This window comes from Trachurus japonicus, chromosome 16 (assembly GCF_045865225.1).
Source record: "Trachurus japonicus isolate A0001 chromosome 16, Traja_1.0".
NCBI lineage: Eukaryota > Metazoa > Chordata > Actinopteri > Carangiformes > Carangidae > Trachurus > Trachurus japonicus.
The window spans coordinates 6,823,291-6,847,679 of record NC_140922.1 but is presented as its reverse complement, the minus strand read 5'-3'; the positions used below and the strand labels follow the sequence as shown (position 1 = coordinate 6,847,679).

The following is a 24,389-nucleotide window of genomic DNA, read 5'->3' as shown; positions in this document are numbered from 1 at the left end:
CAAATAAATGTGGGTTTAGTGGGTGCACATTTGCTGTGTGACACAGTGACGCGCAGACAAATGTGGAGTAAAGTGTGACAGTGGGACTGTGTCCTCCGGCTCTTTCTCAGGAGGCTTCGTCCTCATTTTTATAACCTGTTAAAACCGATACTTCATTTACACAGCAGAGTGTGCCTGCCTGGAGCTCTCGGGTTCCCACGCGCACACGTAGGACATTGAGAATTATAATTACACGTTAGTGACAAGGGTCAGTTTGACTAAACAAAGTGAAATGATGGGTTTTACGCGCAAAGCGTTGGCTCCCCGAAAATGCCAAGAATTTGACAAACTGTGCTGCTTCGTTTGCTGCTTGAAATTGACAATAAAAGAGAATCTGAGAACAGCACGGTGATTTATTTTGGGTTTGGTGCAAGATGCGTATTTGCAAATTGCATCAAACCTTTAGCACTGGATTATAGAAACGTGGGAGCGACTCCTCCAACTCTCTCTCATGGGAACAGCGCGCAGGCAGCTCCATTCACACTTTATTACCTGTTAGAATCGATACATCATAACAAAGGAGGGTTTTGGGGGGATAAGTGGGATTCGGGTTCCCACGCGTTTGTCTCATAAAATCACATCTCTGTCCCCATTTGGTTTCGGTGTCATCATTTCGCAGGTATTTGCAGAATCATGCGTAAAAGGTTAGGTTTATGCGTAAAGGGTAATTTTACGCACGGCACCTAGTTGTCATTTTTAAGACTTTAGATACTTTGTAGATTAGGAATGACATTAGGAATTCGCTTAGCCAAACTGAGCCGTAGGTTTCCTCTTGACTCAGTTTTACATCACAACCAAAGAAAATCACAGGAGGATTCTTATAACAGAGAGGATTTTACGCACGCGTTTTCACTTCCGAAGTTTAAAAAAACAAACGAAAGCATCAATGAGTAACTGAATGAGCTCGTGCTTAAAATGTTTTCGATTTCATTTAAACTTTTCTTCCCTCCTCCACACTCCTTATTTCTTTTGTCACATTTGGCCTGGGGCTGCCTGAAACCCGCCACGTCTCGTCTCGTCCATAACAACGGCATGAGTCAATCCGCAGTCATTTGTCTGCGCTTCACGCTGTGGTGGCGGATGTCTTTTGTTTTCTCTCACACTTGCAAATAAGCGTCACACACGAGCTGGCAACACGTCGCAGGGACGCGTGGCGCTGACACCCGGCGGGACAGCTGCACGTGGATGCGGATTAATGAAGAGTCTTTAGTTGGTGCGCCACTCAGTGCGCGTCCATCTTCAGACTGATGCCAAATATGTGTTATAACAGATAATATAGGAGAAGAGTGACAAGTAAATATTAGTTTTACATTCTTCAGTTCATACAGCATTAGTCCATAATATTAGTCCACTTCCCACTAATAAGGCCAATTTGCAAACTGAAAAACTTTCAAACTGCAGAAAAGTAAGATTAATGACTGTGATGATTCAATTGTGATACAGAATGCTGCTTCACTGACATTAATAACTTTGTATAATTGAGTTTAGTGACTGTGGTGAAATACAGTGTGTGACCAGGGTAGTGGGAGGAGCCTAAGGTAACGCCCACCTCGGGCTTTAAAACGCCAGACTGAAGCCAGTGTGGTCACTTTCAGCCTTGACTGACAGAGCGACACAGCTGCTGGAACCGCTGGATAGTTGTTGGACTACAACCATGAAATTACTTCAAGATGCACAGGACGCAAAGGCCCAGAGGAAGGTGAGTGGATCATTTATGTCTTCATTTAACGTTCTACATTTCTATTGTTAACTGTCCTGAGGAAATGTCGTTATGTATTTGGGGCATATACTGTATGTGTGTGGTTTGGATTTAGATTATTTCACCTTGCAGTCTCACTCCATTTATTAATCTTATCATCTCGTCTCTGTGTCCCATAGAGTCTCAAACCTCAGGTGGAGAGACGCCGGAGAGAGAGAATGAACCGCAGCCTGGAGAGCCTGAAGACTCTTCTGCTACAGAGACAGGTAAAGGCCACGTGGCTCTGGTGGTCAGCTGGCCCAAACCTACAAGATTGCACCGATTTTTAATGAAGGCGAGAACTAGTTTATTAACTCTTTGTTTGTGTCCTAGGAGGAGACTCAGCGCAGGCTGGAGAAAGCTGAGATCCTGGAGCACACGGTCCTCTTCCTCCAGAACACCGCCAAAGAAGACAAGACGAGAGCTGGAGGAGGAAGAGGAGGAGGAGGAGGTGGAGGTGGTGGTGTTGGTGATGGTGGAGGAGGCCAGAAGCCCTCCTTCCAAGACGGCTTCTCCACCTGCCTGCAGAGAGCTGCTCAGTTCCTGGGACCCGAGGGGAAAGGCCTGTGGCTGGGAACAGCGCTGGACGCGTCTTTCTCCGCCCGCTTCTCCCGTTCAGACTCTGACTCTGCAGCCGTCGTCCAGAGGAGGACGGAGGCCCGCTCCTCCTCCTCCACCAGCTCCCTGCTGCTCAGGAAGACGTCCAGATCTTTTCTTCGGATGCTGATAAACAGGTCCGGACACAGACTGTGCACGCCCGCCCCAGATGTGACCAGCTGCGTTCAGGCCCGAGGACAACCACGTCGTTTTTCCACGACTCCCAGACAGCTCCATAAATCTGCGAGTAGAGTGATGACACAGAGCTCGAACCAGAGCCACCCGCTCAGCCAGTGTCTGTGGAGGCCCTGGCCCTGACCTAGACTGAAGAAAAAGAACTTTTACTGACTCTAACATGCTGATTCATATGCAAACAGCAGCGTGTGTTGTTCATGCGTCTTTCCACGAGGACATATTCAGTGCAATGTATTGAACACGGGCCTTCTACAGGGGTTCCTGTAAATTCTGATATATTTGTAGATATTGTAAATGTATCTAGCGCTGCTTCTGCCTACACGGGCCGGTTCATGACTACTGTGTCATTTATTAAGTATTTTTGCACCTTAATTTATTTTTATTTGCCATTTGTAAATAAACAAAAGGGTAAAATCACCTAACAATGTCTGAGTGTTCATTGATTGTTTGCTGGCACGCGTCACAAGGAGCGAGGTGTGGACTTGTGCTGGACACGTGAGGATGATAGGCACCACGCCGTGGCATTTCACACATTTGGAAAAAAAAAGTATAAAATGCATCCAGGTGGTCAAAACATTCCGCAACACTATACATACATACATGCATGCATTTCTCCGTAACATATTGGCTAGTAAAGAAAACATCTGTTGTTATAATTGAACAAACTAAATTTCACATTGATAAAGGAGTTAAAGCCGTGCGTAAAAAGTGCCATTCCTGTGCGTAATGTTACATATTTCTGCTTCGAAATCGGCACTGGGTGTAAAAAAGAAAAGAAAAAGTTAAACCCGTTCAAATAGAGATTTAATTGAAGTTAAGAAACAAGCTGTGGACAAAGTCAGTATGAGGAAGGCAGCATGTGGCGTTTATGGCGTGCGTAAAACTGTAAGTCGCGCTATCCTCTACCACCGAGTTGCGTCAGTTGAAATGCTTGCTCCTTCTGTAACTCATTTGCACCTCAATCGTAGGTGAGTGCGCGTGGGAAGTGCCGCCCCCCACCCACCACCCTGTGTCGTCCTTCCCCCTGACGCATCAGTTTTAACAGGTAATGAAGCTGTAAATGCAGCGTCATTTCCCCTTTTCCCACGAGACGGAGCAGGAACCCCCGCACTGAGCGCGCGTCTTCACACGGAGGAGAAATTTGAGGTGTGAAATTTCAAAGGAAGAACAGGCTGAATTTCAAATGGTTGCATGTGGAGCTTTGATCCACCGTGGCGCGTGCCTGACACCCACTTGCACGCGTGTGGATCAAAGCTCAGGATACAGGGAGACAGCCATGCATGTAATCAATTCATGTGATCTCCAGCTCAGTGCAAATCCATGGTTCGGTTTCCCTCTCGTCATTAAACTGCTGGGATGAAAAACATCTTTGAATGTTACATTTTACAGACACATTGTGATTGGTGGACACTTTAGTTTACTTTGGACTTTTTTTTTTCCTTTTTACAAAGTCACAACTTTTTTTTTCAGGTAACTTTGGAAACTGATGCGACTGTCACCGCTACATTTCAATGTGTTAGCTACTTGATGTTAATATGAATTCATCTTTTCTGTCTTCTCTTGACACTGGATGAAAATATCACTGGATGTGAAAATGAAACAAAAGATTATTTAAATGAAAAGTCGCTTTATTACATGCATCAATTTGTGCAACTGTGCACATATTTCATTTTTATCCTTCAATAATCTCTCCAATAATCAGAGTGCAACCTGTTTCAAGAGGAGACAATGTGAAAACACTACAGTTCATCTACAGACTGAGCAGATTCATCACATTTAACAGGTATTCATGTCTGTCAACATGTTCTATCACTGACTTGACGGTGCCATGTAACATAAAATTTACAATTAATATCCCAACCCTCTGGTAAAAATATAATAATAATAATAATAATAATAATAATAATAATAATAATAATAATAATTTAGGCAAGGTTGAAAGAAAACTGGAGGGGCTGCTTGGGCTGGAACATCTCCGAGTGCTGCTGTGTATTAATTTGACCAGAAGGTAACAAATAAGTCTGTCATGTGACATCCAACAGATGCATATTGGACAATCATCATTAAAGGGTGAACTCCTTCCAGCTGGGCCTACTTATAATTCCTCTGCTTATCATTGGGATTAAAAGAATACACCTGATGCCAAACTAAATCTCAGGGCCCCTCTATTATGGTCTATTTAACCACCACCATCCTCCTCCTCCTGTGGAAAGGCAGCAGAGGTTTAATTGCTTCTCTCCTTCTCTACAAGGCTGTCTGTGTGCAGTCATTGGTGTTGTTTGACCTCTCACTTCTAGCTTTCTGCTCTGTATTTGTTGAACTCACTGCTGCTTGTTCAGGTCTATTAGGATTGTCACTGTTAACAACTGGCAGGCGATCTGACTGGGCTGCAGCATCTGTGGGAGGTGGAACAACTATTCTTTCTATGGGCTCATTGGCTGTTCTGTCTGTCACTATTATATAATTTGGCTCTGGCTGGTGGGCACTGGCGCGCCGCTGCAATGCATGTTGGGTGCAGGAGAAGGACCGCTGCCGGGGTGCCGGTTGGGGTGACAGGAAGTGAGGCGTGGCGGCTCTGGGGACCTCCTGATGCCGGTCGCGATCCTCGTCCTCCGAGGTGACCTCCTGCAGGGTGCTGATTGGTCGAGGGGAGCGGCCCATGACTCGTGGGGGGACCAACGCTGTTGCCGATTGGTTGAGCTGTGGTCGCCAGTTCTGAGGGGCGGGGTACTGCACTCTGTTCATCGACCAGTCACTGGCAAGACAAGACAAACATCATGATATTTGACAGGATCCTTTAACAGAGGATGAAAAAAGTCACATGTTTTATCCAATCAAAAACAGGTTAATGGCGTTGGTTTGAATGCACCACTGGAGAATAGTTGGTCAGTCAGAGTGAGTAACTACTTATGTCAAGGAATTTTCATGTAATGTAGCACCAAGTTGAAAAGCACATGTCAAATTCTGTCAGTAGTGTTTAGTTGTTAAAGGGATAGTTCAACATTTTGGCAAACTGGCCCATTGCCATAATCCCTATAGTTTTAGGAGTAGGTTTGTTACCTTTAATTGTCGGTGCAAGCTATTTTTAGAATGGCGGAGCAGAGCCGCGAGCTGCTCAGAGCTACGCTACAGAGGCTCATGGGATTTCTTGGTTTCCCTCATCAAACTCATCAAATACACAATCCAACAACTCCAAAACGCTCTGGTGGACAAGTTGTGACCTGCACATTCACCACGCTATGAGATAATAACGGAACGTTACGAGACTGAGTTGTTTTCAAGGTAAATTCATGCAAAAGTGCCCCTGTTCCCATCAGGGGCAGTTTTTCAGCAAACTGTCTCTGTATTTACCTCGAAAACAACTCCGGCTCTTAATGTTCCATTAATATCTCATAGCGTGGTGAATGATGAGTTTGATGAGGGAAACCAAGAAATCCCATGAGCCTCCATACTATGGAGCTATGCTATGGAGTCCATAGGATAGCTCTGAGCAGCTCGCGGCTCTGCTCCGCCGTTATAAAAATAGCTTGCACCGACAATTAAAGGTAACAAACCTATTACTATCACTATAGCGATTTTAAGGCAAAGGGCCAATTTGCCAAAATGTTGCACTATCCCTTTAAGTTAGGGGCCACTATGCTGCTATTAAAACATGTTAGTCTGGAGCCCTGTGATTATTTATAATTTTTCTGTCAAAAGACTAATTGATGAATTGACCAACAGTTTAAGATGAAATTGTAAACTCCTCTGGATACACATTTTGCACTGACACTCTCTTTGTATGCATTATACTGTATTTGCAGAACCATACTTCTGTGGTGGCGGGGTCATGTCTCGATGTCCTACTATCCCAGAGAAAGAGGCACTTCTTCCAGGCAGGCCCTGCGCTCCAGCCCACGGCGAGTACATCAGAGCTCGCTCCTCCCACATTATGTCGTTGGGCGAGTCCATGGGAACTGGTCCTCTCTGAATCTGGTGAGCCAGTAGGAGCTCCAGGACCTGGTGACGCATGCCCTCTCTGGCCACGTCGATCGGTCGCCGTCCCCTTCGATCGTGCAGCTCAAGGTTGGCGCCGTGAAGGAGCAGAAGTCTGGCGGTGTCATAGCAACCGTGGAGGGCGGCGAGGAAGAGCGGCGTCTCGCCCTAACAGAGACAAAAACATAGAACTGAGATGTTTCAGAGATATTGGTAACACTTTACTTGAATAGGTATTCATTAGATTGACATAAAACTGTCATAACCATGACATAACAGCTGTCATAAACATCAATGAATACTTATGACAGCTGTCGTTAAGTGTCATTTGGTAAGTTATGTCACTTTTGATGCGAAGTTGACATTATTTGAGATGTCCTTGTTATGAGAACTTGACATAATCTTTAAAGTTTGGCAATTAGGTCTGCTATGACAGTTTAAATTGTCTTTATGTCAAGTTGTCAGAACAAAAACATCTCAAACAATGTCAACTTTGCATTAAAAGTGACATAACTTACCGAATGACACTTAACGACAGCTGTCATAAGTATTCATTGATGTTTATGACAGCTGTTATGTCATGGTTATGACAGTTTTATGTCAATCTTATGAATACCTATTCAAGTAAAGTGTTACCGAGATATTTAATCCATTATGTTTGATGTAAATGTTGTGGTGGCCCAGCAACGGCATGAAGAAACTTCCAGATCTTACCTTGTTGTCTTGCAGATCCACGGCGGCCCCATAGCGTATGAGGGTCCTAGTTAGGGAGAGGTGATTTACTGAGCATGCCCAGTGCAGGGCTGATCTCCCTGAGAGAGACAGTGTGAGTGGAGGTGAGGGAGAAGAGGGGAGGGAGTAAGTCAGCCAATGAACAACCATTACACAACAGAGTCGAGCCCAGGAGGTGAAGGGAGGGAGAGCGGAGGGGAGGAGATGTGAAGATGAACCGCTTCAGCCCAGTTGACAGAGAGGTGACGGAGATGGGACATAAACACAAAAAACACAAGAGAGAGATAGACAGAAAATATAAGAGAGACAAGAAGCAAGAAGAAGAAGAAGGATGAGCGTCAAAGTTAATATGTCCATCGACCAGAGGTTGAGCTCTACAGCACATTAACTTTGTTCTGAGTCAGAGGAGGGCAGCAGGGGATCTGGAGGAGGAGGAGGAGGAGGAGGAGGTCCAGATGGAGGTCATGGAGAGGAAGAGGACAGAACAGGAAGGGGAGGGACACAAAAAGAGGACGTGAGAGAGACGGGGTAAGTTACACCAGTTACTCATCCCCTCAGTGTCAGAAAATAATGGTTTTGCTCATGAGCTGTACATGTTATTTTCTCTCCAAGGTGAGCTTCACCCTGTCCATGCACAATATTCAAATATGGCACAGGTAAAAATGAAGACATTATCCATGAGGTCAGTTTAGCCTGAAATATCTCAACTACTGCCATGAAATAATAAATAAACTGATATAATCAGAGGAGCTAAAACTAATTTCAGCCTTTTTGTTGTTGTTAGTGGCATTTCTGAAAAAAAAAAACTGTAATGAAAATATGGTTTGACATTCATTTCCCCCTCATGGTGAATTTTAATGAGTTTTCCTCCTCCACCATCATCATCATTTCAGCGTTTCAGTCTCTCTCATATTTTGGTTAAGGTTAAGGTTAATTTCCTGGGAACCAAAAAAAAAAAAAAAAAACCTTGCAAAATATTAGTCTGTCAAAGGTGAGCATGCTAAAGTATATGATAAATATAACTCCTGCAGAATATCAGTTAGTCACTGTGAGCACACTGTAGTTAGCAGGTAGCATTTAGCTCAATAGGGCTTCACTCAGCCATTAGCTGTAGCTGCAGATTAGAATCAAAAAGCATTTACAAAAGCAACCAATTCATGTCTGAGGGGGTGGAAGCAGGACTGGTCAGTCTCTGTAACTATGTAGCCAACTTGGAACTGCATATGCACATACTTCTTTAATACAGTTTTAGTCTCTTGTACAAATTAAAGGGACAACGAGGAGTTTCTATTTGGTTATAAAATAGTCTCACGTTAATGTGGATGAATCTACGTTACCCACACTTGTTAATGGGCCCATTTTCGATAAATATATCGTTTTGTCTGTAAACTGTAGAATAGCATTGATTGATATATTGTAACTAACTTAGTATATGGTATAGAGGGTAAAGATTTAGTTATGGAGATAGCTTATATATTTATATTTATATTAATGATGATATGTATGTAGTATGTATTTATTTTGGTTATATAGATATTTATATAGAATATATTTTTGTAATTATATACTTATATGGATAATGATGTAGCATATATTTAATTTTGTAATTATATATTTATATAGATATTTATTAAGGTTACACATGGTATATACTTATATAGGTCTATTATGTACTGTAGTTAGGATGTATAGTTGCAAACCAAAGAGCAGATAAAAGGGGTGGGAAATTAAAATAAGTATTGTACTTCTTCCCACTTCCTTTTTCGAACAATGTGCGGTGTTTTGTTATGTCTTAGCTCTTTATTTTTAATATTTTGTTTGGTTTTTTCTCTTTTTTTTCTATCTATTGTATGTACAATAGTTACATACAATTTCTTTTATTTTTATTTTTATACATGTTCGAAAATAAAATACATTCAAGTTCAAGATTGTCTCTATCGTTATTTTGTTATTATTAGTGGTGGCGGGAATGCTGGGCGAGCCGACCAGCGTTTCCTTACTTTCAGTTTCGTGGCGAGTCATGAGAATAATGCCGCTGAATCGCCGTTTATGGTCGGAACTACGACGGTATGTGATTCCAACCTCTGACTTTACTTCTTGATGAATGAAAACATGAGTCTGTCTTGCGCCGGTCAAAGAATTTCACGGTGCGCGCGGAGGCTCATAAATGTAGTGTGAAAACGCTTCGCTTTTCCAAAACTCCTCGTTGTCCCTTTAAAGTTTATTTTACTGTAACTGCTATTTAAATTTCATGAGGTTGAGTTGTTGGTGTTTACATTGTTTCAACTTAAAGAAGGTGAAAACAAGCACCAATAATTTCATGCTGATAAAATCAAACTGATGTGAAGTGACTCTGACAGAGATACATTACCAGTGTGGTCAGTGTTGTTAACCGGTACTCCTGCTCGCAGCAGCTCCAACACCACTCTGTCCAGCCCGCTGCGCACGGCTCGGATCAGAACCACAGACCCATCTGGGCCGCACCACTCTGCCGACTGCAAACACAACACAGCCACAATGAATAAAGACATAATGTAATCCATACACATTTATATAATACAAATTAAAACACATTAAACACATTATGTCATCCATCCAAAACAGAACACGCCCTTCATAACACACACTCTTCTACAACTGGGATAAAATAGAATTCACATTGAAACAAAAGCAGCAATAGGAGGCCAGACCTGCTGAGGAGGGCTGAGCAGAGGAGGAGGCATGGCGTTTCTCTCCCATCCTCTAGGTGGAGCTAAGAGAGAGCATGAACCTTTTAAGCTTTTTGGCACAAGCACAAATATTATAGTATGTATGGAATGATGTGTAGAGGTTACACGCAGTTATTCAGGTCTAAACTGGTACCTTCCTACTGAGGTTGTTGAGTTGTTTCACAATGTCACAATGCTATGCCAAAAATGATGTGAATTTAGCCTGGGGCTACAACTAATGACACTTTGATAGCACATTAATGACGAAATATTTTCTCATTTAACTGAAAACATCCAAGCTGACATCTTAAAAAATCTTTAAACAGCTGCTGATTAACTTTCCTTGGATTGACAAACTGATTAATTGACTAAACTGAATTATTCAGTCAGTTATTTTGCTGTTGACAGGTTTGAACTAATAATCAAACCTCACTCAGAGGCACCACTACAGTAAATACTATGGTAACTCTTAGACAAATCTATTGCAGATTGTCAGAGGAATAAAACTTTAGCAGCTATGAATGAGTGAGTGAGTGAGTGAGTGAGTGAGTGAATGAATGCGTTAATGACTGAAAGCCCTTACGTTGTATGGGTCTGCGGGACTGTGAGGGTCCGTTCCTGTACTGTTTTTGCTCCTGGGTCCTGTGGTCACAGATGGAGGCGTCCTCCTCTCGTCTGGAGCATCTGGCGTTGATGTCTTCCATTGAACTCTGGGTAAAGTCTGTGTCGCTTCCTATATCCTGGTCCCTTCTGAGAGGCCTGAGAACAAAAGCACTGATTTTTCATGTTGCACGTTAGTGGCCATTTCCTCCTCTTTTCTTGCCTTTATGTTTTGACTCATGAGTCACCACAGAGCTCTGCTACACACCCAAACACCAGGATTTGTATTTTCTGCAATACGAGTGGCAGGTTTTCAGAAAGTTATCAATAATAATCACAATTCCTGAGGCGACTGGTTCAGCTGATCAATATAAACAGCAACAGACAAAGTGGAAGGAGTTGGCCTATTGTTCACTGTTGCAGCTTGAAAGTATTATATCGATACAACAAGATTTTGAGGAATCCCTCTCCACAGCTGCTTTTATTCACCTGCTGTAGTGAAGTTGGGAAATGTGTAGTGCACAAATAGTGACATTCAGTCTGTGTAATAACTACACAGCAGGAACTCTCACTTGTTTCACAAAGAACTCCTTTTGTCTACATGACATCATTCCCCCAGCAGACAAAACATCCTCTCCAAACATCTCTCACCGCATTCGGATGGCGTCCTCGCCCAGCGGCTCCCTCCTCCTCTTTTTCTCCGCTTCCTTGGCTTTCTTCTTTTTCCTCAGGCTGATCTTGTCTTTCTCTCGGCTGGTCCGGACCCGTTGTTGTTCTTGGGGAGCGGCGTGCGGCGCCCAGGACTTGGCTTTGCCGCTGTTGTCGGTGACGGTCGACCGGTGTCTCACCCTGTGATTGGCCTCGCTCTCCGCACACCGCTGCCTCACCCTCCTCACCACCAGGAACACCACCAGGGGCAGCAACAGCAGCAGGCCGATCGCTATGGCAACCACGGCCCACAACCACATAGGTTTTGACTCTTTGAGAGAAAGAAAGAAAAAATCAAAAAAAGATTTATTTTACAACATTTTTCTGATAAAGTAAAACTTTATTTATCCGATACCTGCCATATATAACATCCTGCACAACATCTGCACAAAGCTGCTGCAGATGTTGTATCAGCATGCTCCTCTATTACATTCTTTTAACTTGTTTTATCTATGTATTATTTAACTGTGAGTCTATGGTGTGTTTTTATTGTGTGAAGAGCAGCTGACCAATGAGAAATTTGCTTCGGGATCAATGAAGTTGCATCTATCTATCTATCTATCTATCTATCTATCTATCTATCTATCTATCTATCTATCTATCTATCTATCTATCTATCTATCTATCTATCTATCTATCTATCTATCTATCTATCTATCTATCTATCTATCTATCTATCTATCTATCTATCTATCTTCACACCGAGTCATATACTTTTAGTTTTTAGTTTAGTTTAGTTCAGTTTATTTGCACATTATATAGCCTACATAAAAACAATGAAAATAATGAAATTAAACATTGCGCAGGATTGGTGGAAGCTGAAAAAAAGGCTTGTGAAAATACCCTCCCTATGTAAAAAGTTGGTCAAAAAAAGATGAATACAGAAATTCATAAAATTACTGTAAAAATAAGAGAGAAAAAAAAGCAATTTACATACAAGATGAAAGATAAAGATTGACAGATCCAGACCTGCTACAAATCTTTGCTAAAGAATGATTTTTTCAGTTGTTTTTTGAACAAAGCCATATACTTACACTATATATATGGAGAGAATTTTGTTCCTTTATTACTAATATCTCCATATATATACATATACTTATTGTGTTTTAAATAATGTGACTCTTAAAGTTTACAGTTTTTCAACTTAATTTTACTTGTTTCTGTTTCTGTTTTGACCACATGTCGTTGCTTTGGTTTGTGTGAACCTGTCTGTGCTGCAGCGACTACACACTGGAAACGGAAAGGTGTTCTTCACTGTTTGGTTTGGATGACTTTCTAAGCTGTGTGTGCGTGTGTGTGTGTCACTCACAGGACATGCGAGCCTACCTTTGACTACCTCTTTCACCGTTTCCTCCCCTCCGCTTGTTATTTCCTTTTGGACACCCACGGCAGCGATGATGGCCTCCAGCTCTGGGAGGGCGGGGAACGAGGATGGCTTCAGCGATCTCACGGCGCGGAGGAAACTGGCAGCCTCGGTGGCAGAGGGGAAACAGGTAGAGGGCAAACGGGAGCACGGCCTGTTGTCCACTCGGAGGAAAAGGAGGGAGCTGGGACAGAGAGAAAGAGGGAGATAGAGGAAGGAAACAGCAGGGAAGAGCAAGTACGTCATTTTGGAGGCACGTTTGTTGATTTAAAGTTTCACTTTCTGCACAAATGTAAATAGCCCATAATAGGGTTCCCAATTACTGTAAGATGATTTTCTAATGCTGGAAGGAAGCCTGTTGGCTGCAGGATGACAGACTGAAGTTATCTTTTTAGCAGCACCTTGAAAACCTTGTGAAAATTCTCAGACTTGGTGTACTTTTTTTTTTTTTTTTTTGAGGCTGTAAATGAATGTTGATATTTGTGACCAAATTAAAACCAGTAATTCATCATTTCTGCCCCATATTCCTAAATTAGCCGGCTGTCCATCTCAATCACTGGTATATTTTGATTTATGTCATCAATCATCACATTTATGTTGGTGTTTGTATGTCTGACTGTTTTTGGAGCCCAATCTAACGACAATTTTCTATCCCTGTGATAGACAATAACGTTTTTTGAATTGAATTGAATTGAATGGAATATCTGTAGTCTTATAACTTCATGCTGCAATTATTATCTCACAACACAAGAACCTAAAACACCATAAAATCTAACATAACTGCATCGTTAAAAGTCTTTTGCCACGTTGGCTGCAAAATGTGCATAAATAAACCATGCTATTTCTGACACGCCTCATCATAACTCCAGCAGCAATCCTCTCAGCACCCACCCGTTGGAGTCGGCCGGCGCTGCCTGAGCCAGCAGGTCGGTGAGCTGCTCGGGGTTATAGTCGAACAGATTTGCGTTGGTGGCGAGGGGGGCGGAGCCTCTCAGCTTGAGTGAGGTCTGGAGGATGATGCTGAGGGCCCAGAGCAGGGAGCTGTTGGAGAAGCTGCCGCGCTGCATTGGGATGTTGGTGTGAAGGACCAGGGTGCCTTTAGCCCACACGGGGCTCTGGTGGGTGAAGCAGTCGCTGCCGTCCCATCCGCAGGGGGCGCTGTCGCATCCCTGCTCGCAGTGGGAGTTGGCGTAGTGGTCGCGGCAGTACTGGATGTGGCCCGGACTGAGAGCAGTGATGGGGAGGGATGGATAAAACAGAAAGAGACAGGATTATTAGACTAAATAACACTGACTTAAGGTCAACTGACTAGCTTTCCTTCCCCTTAGAGCTTTGATGTATGCTAATTGGCTTATACATGCTCTATCACATGACTCTCCAAACTTGCCCTTCAACCTCTGTTTATCTAGACCAGGAGTGTCAAATGTGCAACCCACAGGCCACAACTGACCCACCAGAGGTCCAATTTGGCCACGGGATGAATTTGCCAAGTGTGAAAATTACATAGAAGACAGAAGCGGAAACATATTGTTGACATTTTTCTCAAAGTAGGAAGGCTCGCACACCGCAGGGCTCCAAATGACATTTTTCTCAATAAATTTCAGTTTTTTCATAATGTTTGGGAAAAGGATAGTTCATCAACTGTAAACATCTTAAAGGGACTACGAGGAAGTGTTTTCACACTACATTTCCCATGAGCCTCTGTGTGCAACAGTGAAATTCGAAATTCTTGGACCGGCGCAAGACAGGCGAAAGCGAAAGCATTCATCACCAAGAATGTTTTCATTACAGTAATCAAGAACGAAAGTCGGAGGTTGGAAGACGATCAGATATACCATAAACGACCATAAACGATGCCAACTAGCGATCCGGCGGCGTTATTCCCATGACCCGCCGGGCAGCATCTGGGAAACCTGGAAACCAGGAAATGCTGGGCGAGTCGACCACTAAATAATAATATCAAACTAACTATAAAGACAAAACGATATATTTATCAGAAATGGACCCATTAACAAGTGTGGGTAACATAGATTCATCCACATTAATACGAGACTCTTCTCGGGGTCTCTTTGATAATGTACTTGTACTTCTTTGCAATAAAACAAAGGGAAACATTTAGAGTTCTTGTTATCTATAGGTTATTATGCTATTATTTTACTGGTCTGACCCACTTGAGATTAAATTACACTGTGGCCCCTGAGCTAAAATGAGTTTGACACCCCTGATCTAGACAGTGATAGTTACAGTAAAGCAACTACAAAGAACTTTCATTTTGTGTTGATTTTGGCAAAAGCGGTAGGTTTCTCTTTGCGAATCCTGTCCCAGTATCAGAAAATATAGCGATGAAAATGTATTGAGCTCAGCTTTTACTGGCTAGTGTAGCAACAACTCTGTCCGTCTCCGTCTCCTCCGGTCTGAGTACTGTAAATCATTTTGTCCGGTGGACCGAAAAGTCTTTTGGATATCCAGTTAAAAGTTCTTTGTAGATGCTTTAACACTGTTATTTTTGGCATTAACCAATATAATTCACAAGGACAACCACGACCGGCTTCAAGAAAATGAAAGGAAGGTGTTTTACTGGCAGTGGCCCTTGTCCTTCACACAGTCGAAGCCGTCTCTGAGACACCCAGGCTCCATACATGCTCTGTCACAGGTCCCGTCCGCAAACTTGTCCTTACACTTTCTGCTGTTAGAGCACAGAGCCCACGCGTCACTAGATGTAGCTGTGGAGAGAAAAAAAGTGAAAATATAATTCACCTGAATTGTGGCCTTTGTAAAGTGTTGTTGTTGTTGTATTGAGTCTAATCTGGAGCCTGCTGTGCTCTGTGTCCGAGGAATGTCTCCTTTTCATGCTCCTTGAATGTGACATTATACAGTAATCAAACCGACCACGCAAACTGTTTTCACTGTGCGTTTTATCGCAGGAGCAGCTCACCCACATATTCAAAACCGCTCATTGTTTCAGACCATTAGCAACTATTCATAACAATGCAGGTCAAGCCATGAAAGGTGGGTCCTGATACGGGCCGTTAACGGGAACAGGAAATGGGGGCTGACATAAACAGGAAGTTTCCAGGAGAAGCGAATAGCAACAGGAAATGGAGTGGGCCGGGGACTTGATAAAGGTCGAAGGTCGTCACCATGGCGATGAGGAATGTGATGGAGTCGGACAATGGGGTTTGGCAGGTGTGTGTGGGACCATAAAATAAGGGCAGAAAAAAAGCATGGACAATAGAGCTGAAATTAGACTTGTTAAGTGTTTTATACTTTTGTTTCACTTGATCAGCAAAGAGGAACTTCCTGCAGCAGAGGGAATAAAAATATAAGTTTTATATAAATGTTCATAAATTAAATATAAGAAGCTCGCTCAGTAGGCATTTTTAAATCAACAAGACCCACCTTTCTTTACTATCTATTATCATCGTCACTTGTTCTTTTCTCTACTGTTTGGCGCTTTAAATATGTATGTTAAATATCTGGATATATATATATCCAATATATATGTGTGTGTGTATATATGTATATATATATATATTTTTTTGTCATGTTATTCCTGGTACGTCTGCCTCATGCACAATTTTTATTGTAAATTGTAAAGTGTTTGAAGATCATGTTGCATGGTGATTCTACACTTTAAATAAAGATTGATTGAAATATCCAACTCTGTCTATAAGGGAGCTGAACTATTAACATAAATGAAATAAAGATTTTCCACTTTTTCTTTACTTTAACAAAAATATTAAAAAAGCCATTTTCTAATGAGAAAAATGTTTTTCTAATATTCAAATATAATATATGGGGGAAGAAGAAGTTCATTATTCAGTATACTGCATGCCTATTCAATGTATACACAGGGCTTCAGTGTGAACGGACATATTCATATTACATGTAAACTAGATAGGAACAAGTTATCTTGAAAACTCCTTGAAAATCATCTTTTAATTTAAACTGTTTTGCATGGTGGTATCTCGGTGTTTGGCTACACATCAGACAGAAGATGTGTTTTATGTGTGTGAAAGACAAACAGATGTGTAGAGAGGAGATGGGTAACTCACCTCGACATGTCCAGCTCAGTCCCAGCAGGAGAAACATGTTGAGAGCCAACATCTTCAGGCTGTTGTGATCTGCAGCCGGGGGCCTTTTTCCTCTCTCCCTGCTCCCGGATCAGTCCAGTCCAGTCCAGTCCAGCTGTTTGGTAAACCCTGCCTCTGACCCGCAGGAGCTCCCACGCTGCTGTCAACCTGACCGTGGCCCTGTGGTGCAGCTACTGCCCTGCTGCGCACAATGAACAGTTAACTCCCGAGTCAAGTCGCCCAATTCCATCACCGTCGTCACCGTCGGCGACACCTTCTAACACCACCCAGCCCACTTTGTTCACTCTTTTTTTTTTTTTTTTTCAGAGGCCAGCGGATATCTGGACAACTTCCTGCCACTGTGTGGAGAAGAATAGGAGGGCGAAGACCGTATGTGCATGTGTTGGTGTGTGTGTGTGTATATGTGGGACTTACAGTGGCTCAGCTTGTAAAAAAAACACATTATGGGGTGTCTGAGCTGGGGAACCGTTATTCTGTAGTGTGTGACGGCACGGCATCATTTGAATTCTATTCAGAAGTGCATTCACACATGGCTTTGTCCTCCTGCTGGGTCCAAAGACTTGACTGTGGACACTGTGTGTTGTGTGACATGACTCTGTAAAGTGCTTTTCTTATTTAAGTTACAGAAGAAATAAATAAAACATCTTGGAACCAACTGGCTCCTTTGTTGATTTTTGTTGTCGGTCCTTTCAGACACTTTTACATATAGTGAAATTTAATACAGCAGATTCTCACATTGTTTTAGTGAATTTCAAATTGTGAAGAACAACTTGGAAAAACAAAGTACATGTAGTGCTTAAATAATCCCTCAATTATTCAGTTGCATAAAGACAGCTGGATTCAGACAGTGTGAGATTGGAAGACATAACCAGCGCCTCTGCTTGAGAGGATAAAATCAAGATCATCAAACAGTCGTTTTATTTTTCTTCTGTCCTACTGGTTACCAGCTTTCTCTAGCTGTAACCCTGGAGCTCCTCTGTCCATGCAGTATTCCTCCCAGAGTTCATTGAACAAGTGTCCAGTGGCACCAAAAGTGCAACTTTGATCCTTTTTGGGGTCAAACAATCCCAGATCCATCTTTTTGAACACAGCACAGAAAACCTGCCGAGAAAGTGCCGAGGTCTTCCTCTCCAAGCAGTGGTTGTAGTAGTGCCTGTACACGTCGGACATGTTGGAGAAGACCGGCTCCAGGTAGAGTTTGGAGATGGACGTCCCGCAGCAGTAAGAAGGCACTTTAGGTAAACTGTCCAGGAACTCCTTGAGGACTACATGTTCTGAGGCTTTACGAGACTTCCTCTGCGTTTGCTTCTTGGCGTTTTCCCCTGAGTGGCTCTGCTGGGATACGTGCTGCGCCCAGTTCAGCACTGACCACTCTCCGACCCCCAGGGTGGACAGAAACATCTTTTTGCAAACTTGTTTCCGGTCGCCGTCGGCTATCAGGTGGTACCGCATCGAAACCGACCTCCTCGACTGAGTCCACGGCGCCCGGGTTCTTTCCACCGGGTCGCAGTCCACCAGTCCGGCCACGTACATCCTTCTCTGAGTCCAGTTCATGCGCTGCCAGAAACCGGTAAAGAGGTCGCTCCTCGTTTCCTCGCCGAAGTCGGCACAGAAGCGGTTGGAGGCTCTTTTGCAAGCACTGGACGTGCATCTTGGTCCCATTGCCCTCTGAGCTTTAGTCACGGGCAGTCCATCTTTCTTCCGTTTGCTGATGTAAGGTTTTCCCTCCATTCTGAGTTGCTTCTGTTGGTTCTGTTTCCACGTCAGGGGCTTGGCAACTCGAGACTTCTTCCTGACGGACCCCTCTGGTTCTGGTGCCCTGTTTTTGTCTGTGGCGTTTACTTGTTCTGCTAAAAAACAGGTAAATAACATTAACATTATAGCCCTAGTAATACTGGATTTTTTTTTAGGTCAGTAGTGATATTGATTTGAGGGGGAAAAATATCCAACAGCCACATAGAGAATAATTCACAAAGTAATTAAAAAAACCAAAAAAAAAACAATCAATCTCAATATGGATTCCAGTGACAATGAAGAATTGAACAATCAACAGGTCAGTGATCTCTGGTGAACAAACTATGTAATGGTGCCGGAATTTCTTGTTACTTCACATCAGTCTGGCAGATTTATTGGTCTGGCTCTAATTAGAAAGCACGGAGCATTACTGAGGTACATTTATGTAGAACAATATGACCCTGTGCTTCTATGTGACCTTAGCAGACTGATGATGCAAGTACAAACACTGCTGTCTCATTAATGACTGTGAAAAAATGATTTTGAAACATTTTTACCTTAATTAAACAGCTTTGGAGTAATTGTGATGGTGAAATAAATGACTTGTAACTTGTTTCAAGGAGAATGAAGGCTCTCTGCCTTCATTCTCCTTGAAAACCAACCATGTAAGATCAGCTCCTCAGACCCGGTGTCCCAGCTTTCGTCTCAGCAGCACCGCAACAAAAACGCGCCCTGTAATCTCTTATTTATCACAGAAAAGACTACACAAATACATCGTAACGAGTAGCCTATATGATATGTAACATTATCCACCGCTCCATGGATTGCTTTCTCGCCGGCTTTGTTGTAAACAAATGCACATGGCCGAGAGGAGGGTTAGCAAAATAGCGGAAAAGCGACTGGACTTGCATAGTTCCCCTTTAAGTTAAAAGAATAGTTCACCCAAAATTCAAATTGCACTCATTATCTACTCACCCTCATGTGGACTAAGGGCTGGGAGAAGTTTCAGAGTCCTCCGTGGCTTCTCTGAGTTACAGGGGGTCTCGGCGTAGCAGTGCATGTCCATATAACGGTTGCAAATGGATACCAACTGTCTTCGTAACAAAAAAACACACCAAAAAACATCCTAATTCCATGCTGCTCGTATGTAATGTCCGTGGAAGAGGAGCTTCCATTACAAACAAGCTTTTTTTAGACTTATTTAATTTTTTTCGGAACAGTTTAGCATTTCGGGGCTTCAATACAAGACGGACATTACATACGAGCAGCATGGAGGTATTTGGATGTTTTTTGGTGTGTCTTTTTGTTACGAAGAAAAGTGGTATCCATTTGCAACCGTTATTTTGACATGCACTGCTATGCCGAGACCCCCTGTAACTCAGAGAAGGCACGGAGGACTCTGAAACTTCTCCCAGCCCTTAGTCCACATGAGGGTGAGTAGATAATGAGTGAAATTTCAATTTTGAGTGAACTATTCCTTTAATGGGCGTTCAATTAACAGTGAAAGAAAACAGAGCAAAGCCAGCAAACATCACATTCCAGGAGGTAGAACCATGGTGTACTTGGCAGTGTGCCTTAAGGGATCAATGACAGTGTATAATCCGTTAACAAAAGTGTTGTGTTGAAGGGTTGATCGATAAACCAGGTAATTGATTCCGTCCAAAATTTAGAGAGTAGCTGAAAAGAGTAAAGAAAAGACCCCACTCACCCTGATTGACTTCCACAGTGTACGTGACTGCAGAGTGAGGAGGACTCAGCTGTGGGCACTGAGCACCAGCCTGTCTCTTCTCCAATTTGTTTTCAATTGATTCGCTCCTTTTTGTTGCTCCTCCCTGCGCCCAGCTGAGCACAGACCACTCTCCTATCCCCAGAGTGGACAGAAACGTGTTTTTACACACTTGTTTCCTTTTGCCGTCCACCACCAGGTGATAACGGAGTGAAATTGATCTTCTCGACCGTGACCCCACGGCTCGAGATCTCTCCACGAGGTCGCGGTCGACCTGTCCTGCTACGTACAGTTTCCTCTGAGTCCAGTTCATGTCCTGCCAGAACTCCTCGAACACCTTCTTCCTGGCTTCTTCGTTGATTTCGCTGCAGAGCCGGTTTGAGGCCTTTCTGCATGCGTTCGAGGTGCACCTTGGTCCCATTGTTCTCGGCTGTTTTGCCACAATCTCGCCATCTCTTTTTCTTTTGCTTACATATGCTTTCCCCTCCATCCTCAGCTGTTTCTGCTTGTTTTGTTCCCATTTTGCTGGATCAGTGATTTTGGCTTTAGGTGTTTTTCTGGAGGCCCCTGCCTTATCCAAATGAGTGTTTCCATTTTTAGCAGCTGTATTAAGAAATGCTGTAAGAAAACAACAACAACACACAAAAACAAACAGACATCTGGATTGAGGATTGGTTTGAAGTACAACATGAAGTACAAAAACTGTGCCATAGATAATATTTTTCATTCATCAAACACAACATTTCCAAATGACTAACTTAGGTAGTTTATATAAGGTTAAAAAATTATGAAACTCTATACCCATATTATTATTAGATTAATTATTGACTTGTACTTACATATATGGCAAAAAAAACTATGTACATTTACCTAGTTCAACATTTTGGCAAATTGGCCCATTGCCATAATCCCTATAGTCATAGCAGTAGGTTCGTTACCTTTAATTATCGGTGCAAGCTATTTTTAGAATGGCGGAGCAGAGCCACGAGCTGCTCAGAGCTACGCTACGGAGGCTCATGGGATTTCTTGGTTTCCCTCATCAAACTCATCAAATACACAATCCAACAACTCCAAAACGCTCTGGTGGACAAGTTGTGACCTGCACATTCACCACGCTATGAGATAATAACACAACGTTACCAGACAGAGTTTTTTTCAAGGTAAATTCATGCAAAACCGTTGATGTGCGTTCCCGTCGGGGGCAGTTTTTTTTGGCAAGCAGTCTCTGCATTTACCTCGAAAACAACTCTGTCTATCCCTTTAAACACTGTACTCGCAAGTATTATACTAGACCGTTTTCTGCTACAGTTTCAGACATGCCACCTGACAGTTAAAACAGGATCCAGTTATTCAGACCAACCCTCCACTAATTTGGGTGTAGCTGTTAAATCCAGCCATCAGGTTAGACAGCACTTCACCACACTGTTACTTACTCGTGTCGCTGCCCAGAGGCAGCGGGCTCTGTAAAGGAAGCTGGGGAATCATCTGTTGCTCTGCTGTTATCACTGCATAGGACCTTTTCTTGGACGGCTCATCTTTATCCACATCAGATTTTCTGCTCCCATCAGATGTTTGTAGATGATCTGGACAGAACAGCACACGTTCACTGTGTTAATATGGCTGGATTACACTGGGATTTAAACTTTGTGATTGGGCCCTTCTTGACCTCCAACTTTACCATTTTCTCTGGCACACAGATATCAAGAATGTTTCAGAATTCTATAGCTAACGTATGGGGTTTTGACTTGTGCTCAAAGAAACAAAATATGTTTATATGTTCACTTTGGTCTCAGGGAATAATGATGGATATTTTCACTATATTCTTATATTTTACACACACACACAACATTTTAGACATTGAACAATCACTTGATGTATTTTTATTCATGATGAAAATAACTGTTGGTTGCAGCCGCTAGTTGGAGTAATAATACCTGATGTTTCTGTGTTTGTTTTTACTTGACACAGAAAAAGATTAAAGCATTTTGATAAAAGACTACTTCAACTATCTTTAAAGCATCAGACACTTAGGGTGACAGTGTGATGAGCTCTGAGCTCTTACCCACCTGGTGGCATGTGGTGCAGCCCCAGAGTCTCAGAGACTGTGGGTCTGTGAACAGGGGGGTCATTGGTGGCTTTGGGATGGAGACCAATATCCTCCATTGCTGCAATGGCTAAACATAAGAAACAGCTTGTTGGAGCCTTGTGCATCAAGTAAAACTCTAGCATGTGTAGCTACTAGACTCAGTGCAGTGTTTCCCACAGGATTTCAGGAGACCATGGCGCGACGGGGGGGGGGGGGCGATATAGGCCGCAGCTGAGCAATTATGGCGATCTAGCGCATTTAGCGTGCGCCCGTGTCTGTGTATCTATGTGCAGGCAGAGATCAGAGATGGTGTTTTAAATAACCATGCTAGTGTTTCACCAGCTCTCATCTCTGCCAGTCAGCCTCTCAAACTGCCGCCTCTCTCGCGTGCGGGCGCACCGCACGTAGACACACGTGAGAAAAAAAAAAATTTCAATTTTTTTTTTTTTCTGTGAGAGACTGTGGCGGGCCCTAACAAGACAACACAGTCTCTTTAATTAATGGGAAACACTGCAGTGATTAGCATCCAGACTGTTTGTCCGTTTAGCCTCAGCAGTTTAGGTTCTTGCATTACTGCTAGCTAAAGATTTAACGCTGCTTCAAACCCACATTATAAATCATTAACAAGAGCCAAACAATGGTGATTTCACTGAGTCTAGCTAGGTCCAGCTTTGCACAACCAAAAACCTGCACTGTAGCCTACTTTGACAAACTGATCTGGATTATTAAGGAGAGTGTACAAGACTACATTATTTGACAAATCAGTGTGTTTTTTTTAATGTAGAAATAATCTGATGTGGTACAACAGGGCTGTGAATTTTTTTTTATGTTTTCAAAGCTGGAACAAACCCGTGACAGTCTAAAACTGTGTTTTAAGCCACATTTAGTTTCTCTAACACTGCCTATTTGTTGTATGCATTTTTATTACATTTTATATAGCTATTTTATTATAGGTTGTTCTTTGTATTGTTATTGTCACTGTGTGTAATGCTGCTGTAATTTCCCAGTTTGGGATCAATAAAGTCTATGTATGTAAACTATCTATCTATCTATCTATCTATCTATCTATCTATCTATCTATCTATCTATCTATCTATCTATCTATCTATCTATCTATCTATCTATCTATCTATCTGACAGTAGACAAACCGTTTAGAGGCTTGAACTAAACCTTGACCGCAGCAGTGACTGGGTCAAGAAAACGGAGAATAATTACGTTTCCCTTCACTGGAGACACGTTAGCTGACGTTTAGCTAACTTCAGCATCATTAGCTCCTTCAGCTGATTCAAAGAGCAGCCCATCCTCTCTTGCTGCTGTCAACAAACCCATGTGTGGAAACCTCCAGCTGTTCCTGTGGCTGACAGAGGGAAGGAGGCGTTGCTGGGCCTGACATCCACGGAGCAGCAGGTAAAGTCAGGAAGCTTCATCACTACACTGTTATAGCCGTTAGTGGCTGATGCCCGGTTTCGCGTCATGCATGCATTCTGAACGACGGTACAGTACTTATTGACTTGATGACACATATCGACGGTGTTTGCTTACATAGTGTTATACATCTGAACACGTCTCGTAGACCCGTCGGTTCCATCCAGACCAGATCACACGTCCCCCCGCTGCTGCCGGTGGGTTAGTCCATCACGACCCGGACGGTGAAGCCCGAGCATGTGTCAGCTCTGTTTACAGCTCAGCTCTGTTCATTTTGCTCAGTTTCAGGAGTGTTGGATGTGAGCGGACCACCACAGAGAGCTGCCATGTCTGCGCATGCGCACTGGCCTCGAAGATAGGCAGGCGCGCGACTGTAAGGATAGTCATTCAGAAAATAAATGAATGAATTAAGGGCGTGAATAAATAGGCTATAGCTGTTATTGCAGGAATCCGAATTGTTAAAATACCCCAATGTGTGTTCAAAATCCCACTTACTTAAAAATACATAAGTATTGTTAGCAAGATATGCTGTTAGTGGCCATGTAAAGTATAAAGTAGTCTGCTGACTGGCTCATATATGTCTAACAAAAGCATTTCTGGTAGAAAAGTCCTGATCAGTATATGGTTTGGTCTAGTTCACCTTAAACATGTCAAGTCTTAAAATACTG

At 42.8% G+C, this 24,389-nt stretch overlaps 3 protein-coding genes across 7 annotated transcripts; 1 reads left to right on the top strand and 2 right to left on the bottom strand.

Moving 5' to 3' along the window:
* The first annotated feature begins 1,577 nt into the window (after positions 1 to 1,577).
* On the top strand, positions 1,578 to 2,994 carry LOC146971587 (uncharacterized). Its single transcript, XM_085803569.1, has 3 exons — positions 1,578 to 1,738; positions 1,918 to 2,004; positions 2,111 to 2,994. Exons 1-3 carry the CDS (start codon positions 1,694 to 1,696, stop codon positions 2,690 to 2,692), a joined length of 714 nt encoding a protein of 237 aa, XP_085659695.1. The 5' UTR covers positions 1,578 to 1,693; the 3' UTR covers positions 2,693 to 2,994.
* Positions 2,995 to 4,176: 1,182 nt separating this feature from the next.
* On the bottom strand, positions 4,177 to 17,017 carry notchl (notch receptor, like). Of its 3 annotated transcripts, none has more exons than XM_085803616.1 (11): positions 16,711 to 17,017; positions 15,234 to 15,378; positions 13,547 to 13,879; positions 12,629 to 12,839; positions 11,236 to 11,561; positions 10,568 to 10,743; positions 9,967 to 10,028; positions 9,648 to 9,771; positions 7,259 to 7,356; positions 6,381 to 6,712; positions 4,177 to 5,324 (listed from the first exon to the last, which is right to left on the bottom strand). In XM_085803616.1, the coding sequence occupies exons 1-11, from the start codon at positions 16,760 to 16,762 to the stop codon at positions 4,814 to 4,816; spliced, it is 2,370 nt and encodes a 789-aa protein (XP_085659742.1). In that variant the 5' UTR covers positions 16,763 to 17,017; the 3' UTR covers positions 4,177 to 4,813. The 3 variants fall into 3 exon arrangements, with proteins under 3 accessions (XP_085659742.1, XP_085659741.1, XP_085659743.1); XM_085803615.1 differs by having other exon boundaries at positions 11,236 to 11,563; positions 12,619 to 12,839; positions 16,711 to 16,987; XM_085803617.1 differs by having other exon boundaries at positions 11,236 to 11,563; positions 12,619 to 12,839; positions 15,238 to 15,378; positions 16,711 to 16,982.
* Positions 17,018 to 17,052: 35 nt separating this feature from the next.
* On the bottom strand, positions 17,053 to 24,069 carry LOC146971585 (uncharacterized). 3 transcript variants are annotated; one of them, XM_085803619.1, is made up of 5 exons: positions 23,839 to 24,053; positions 22,276 to 22,383; positions 21,643 to 21,792; positions 20,192 to 20,827; positions 17,053 to 18,596 (listed from the first exon to the last, which is right to left on the bottom strand). In XM_085803619.1, exons 1-5 carry the CDS (start codon positions 23,882 to 23,884, stop codon positions 17,683 to 17,685), a joined length of 1,854 nt encoding a protein of 617 aa, XP_085659745.1. In that variant the 5' UTR covers positions 23,885 to 24,053; the 3' UTR covers positions 17,053 to 17,682. The 3 variants fall into 3 exon arrangements, with proteins under 3 accessions (XP_085659745.1, XP_085659746.1, XP_085659744.1); XM_085803618.1 differs by having other exon boundaries at positions 17,557 to 18,599; positions 23,839 to 24,029; XM_085803620.1 differs by lacking the exon at positions 22,276 to 22,383 and having other exon boundaries at positions 23,839 to 24,069.
* Between the last annotated feature and the right edge of the window lie 320 nt (positions 24,070 to 24,389).

What these genes read in the sequence shown, in the direction of transcription:
- LOC146971587 (XM_085803569.1), top strand. Translation starts at nt 1,694, where the DNA reads ATGAAATTACTTCAAGATGCACAGGACGCAAAGGCCCAGAGGAAG. An exon ending in ACGCAAAGGCCCAGAGGAAG is followed by an intron (nt 1,739 to 1,917) that starts GTGAGTGGATCA and finishes TGTGTCCCATAG; the next exon opens with AGTCTCAAACCTCAGGTGGA. An exon ending in CTCTTCTGCTACAGAGACAG is followed by an intron (nt 2,005 to 2,110) that starts GTAAAGGCCACG and finishes TTTGTGTCCTAG; the next exon opens with GAGGAGACTCAGCGCAGGCT.
- notchl (XM_085803615.1), bottom strand. Translation starts at nt 16,762, where the DNA reads ATGTTGGCTCTCAACATGTTTCTCCTGCTGGGACTGAGCTGGACATGT. An exon ending in ACTGAGCTGGACATGTCGAG is followed by an intron (nt 15,379 to 16,710) that starts GTGAGTTACCCA and finishes TTCTCTCCACAG; the next exon opens with CTACATCTAGTGACGCGTGG. An exon ending in AAGGACAAGGGCCACTGCCA is followed by an intron (nt 13,880 to 15,233) that starts GTAAAACACCTT and finishes CACTGCTCTCAG; the next exon opens with TCCGGGCCACATCCAGTACT.
- LOC146971585 (XM_085803618.1), bottom strand. Translation starts at nt 23,884, where the DNA reads ATGGAACCGACGGGTCTACGAGACGTGTTCAGATGTATAACACTAT. An exon ending in GCTGCACCACATGCCACCAG is followed by an intron (nt 21,793 to 22,275) that starts GTGGGTAAGAGC and finishes TGTTCTGTCCAG; the next exon opens with ATCATCTACAAACATCTGAT. An exon ending in CACTGTGGAAGTCAATCAGG is followed by an intron (nt 18,600 to 20,191) that starts GTGAGTGGGGTC and finishes CCTGTTTTTTAG; the next exon opens with CAGAACAAGTAAACGCCACA.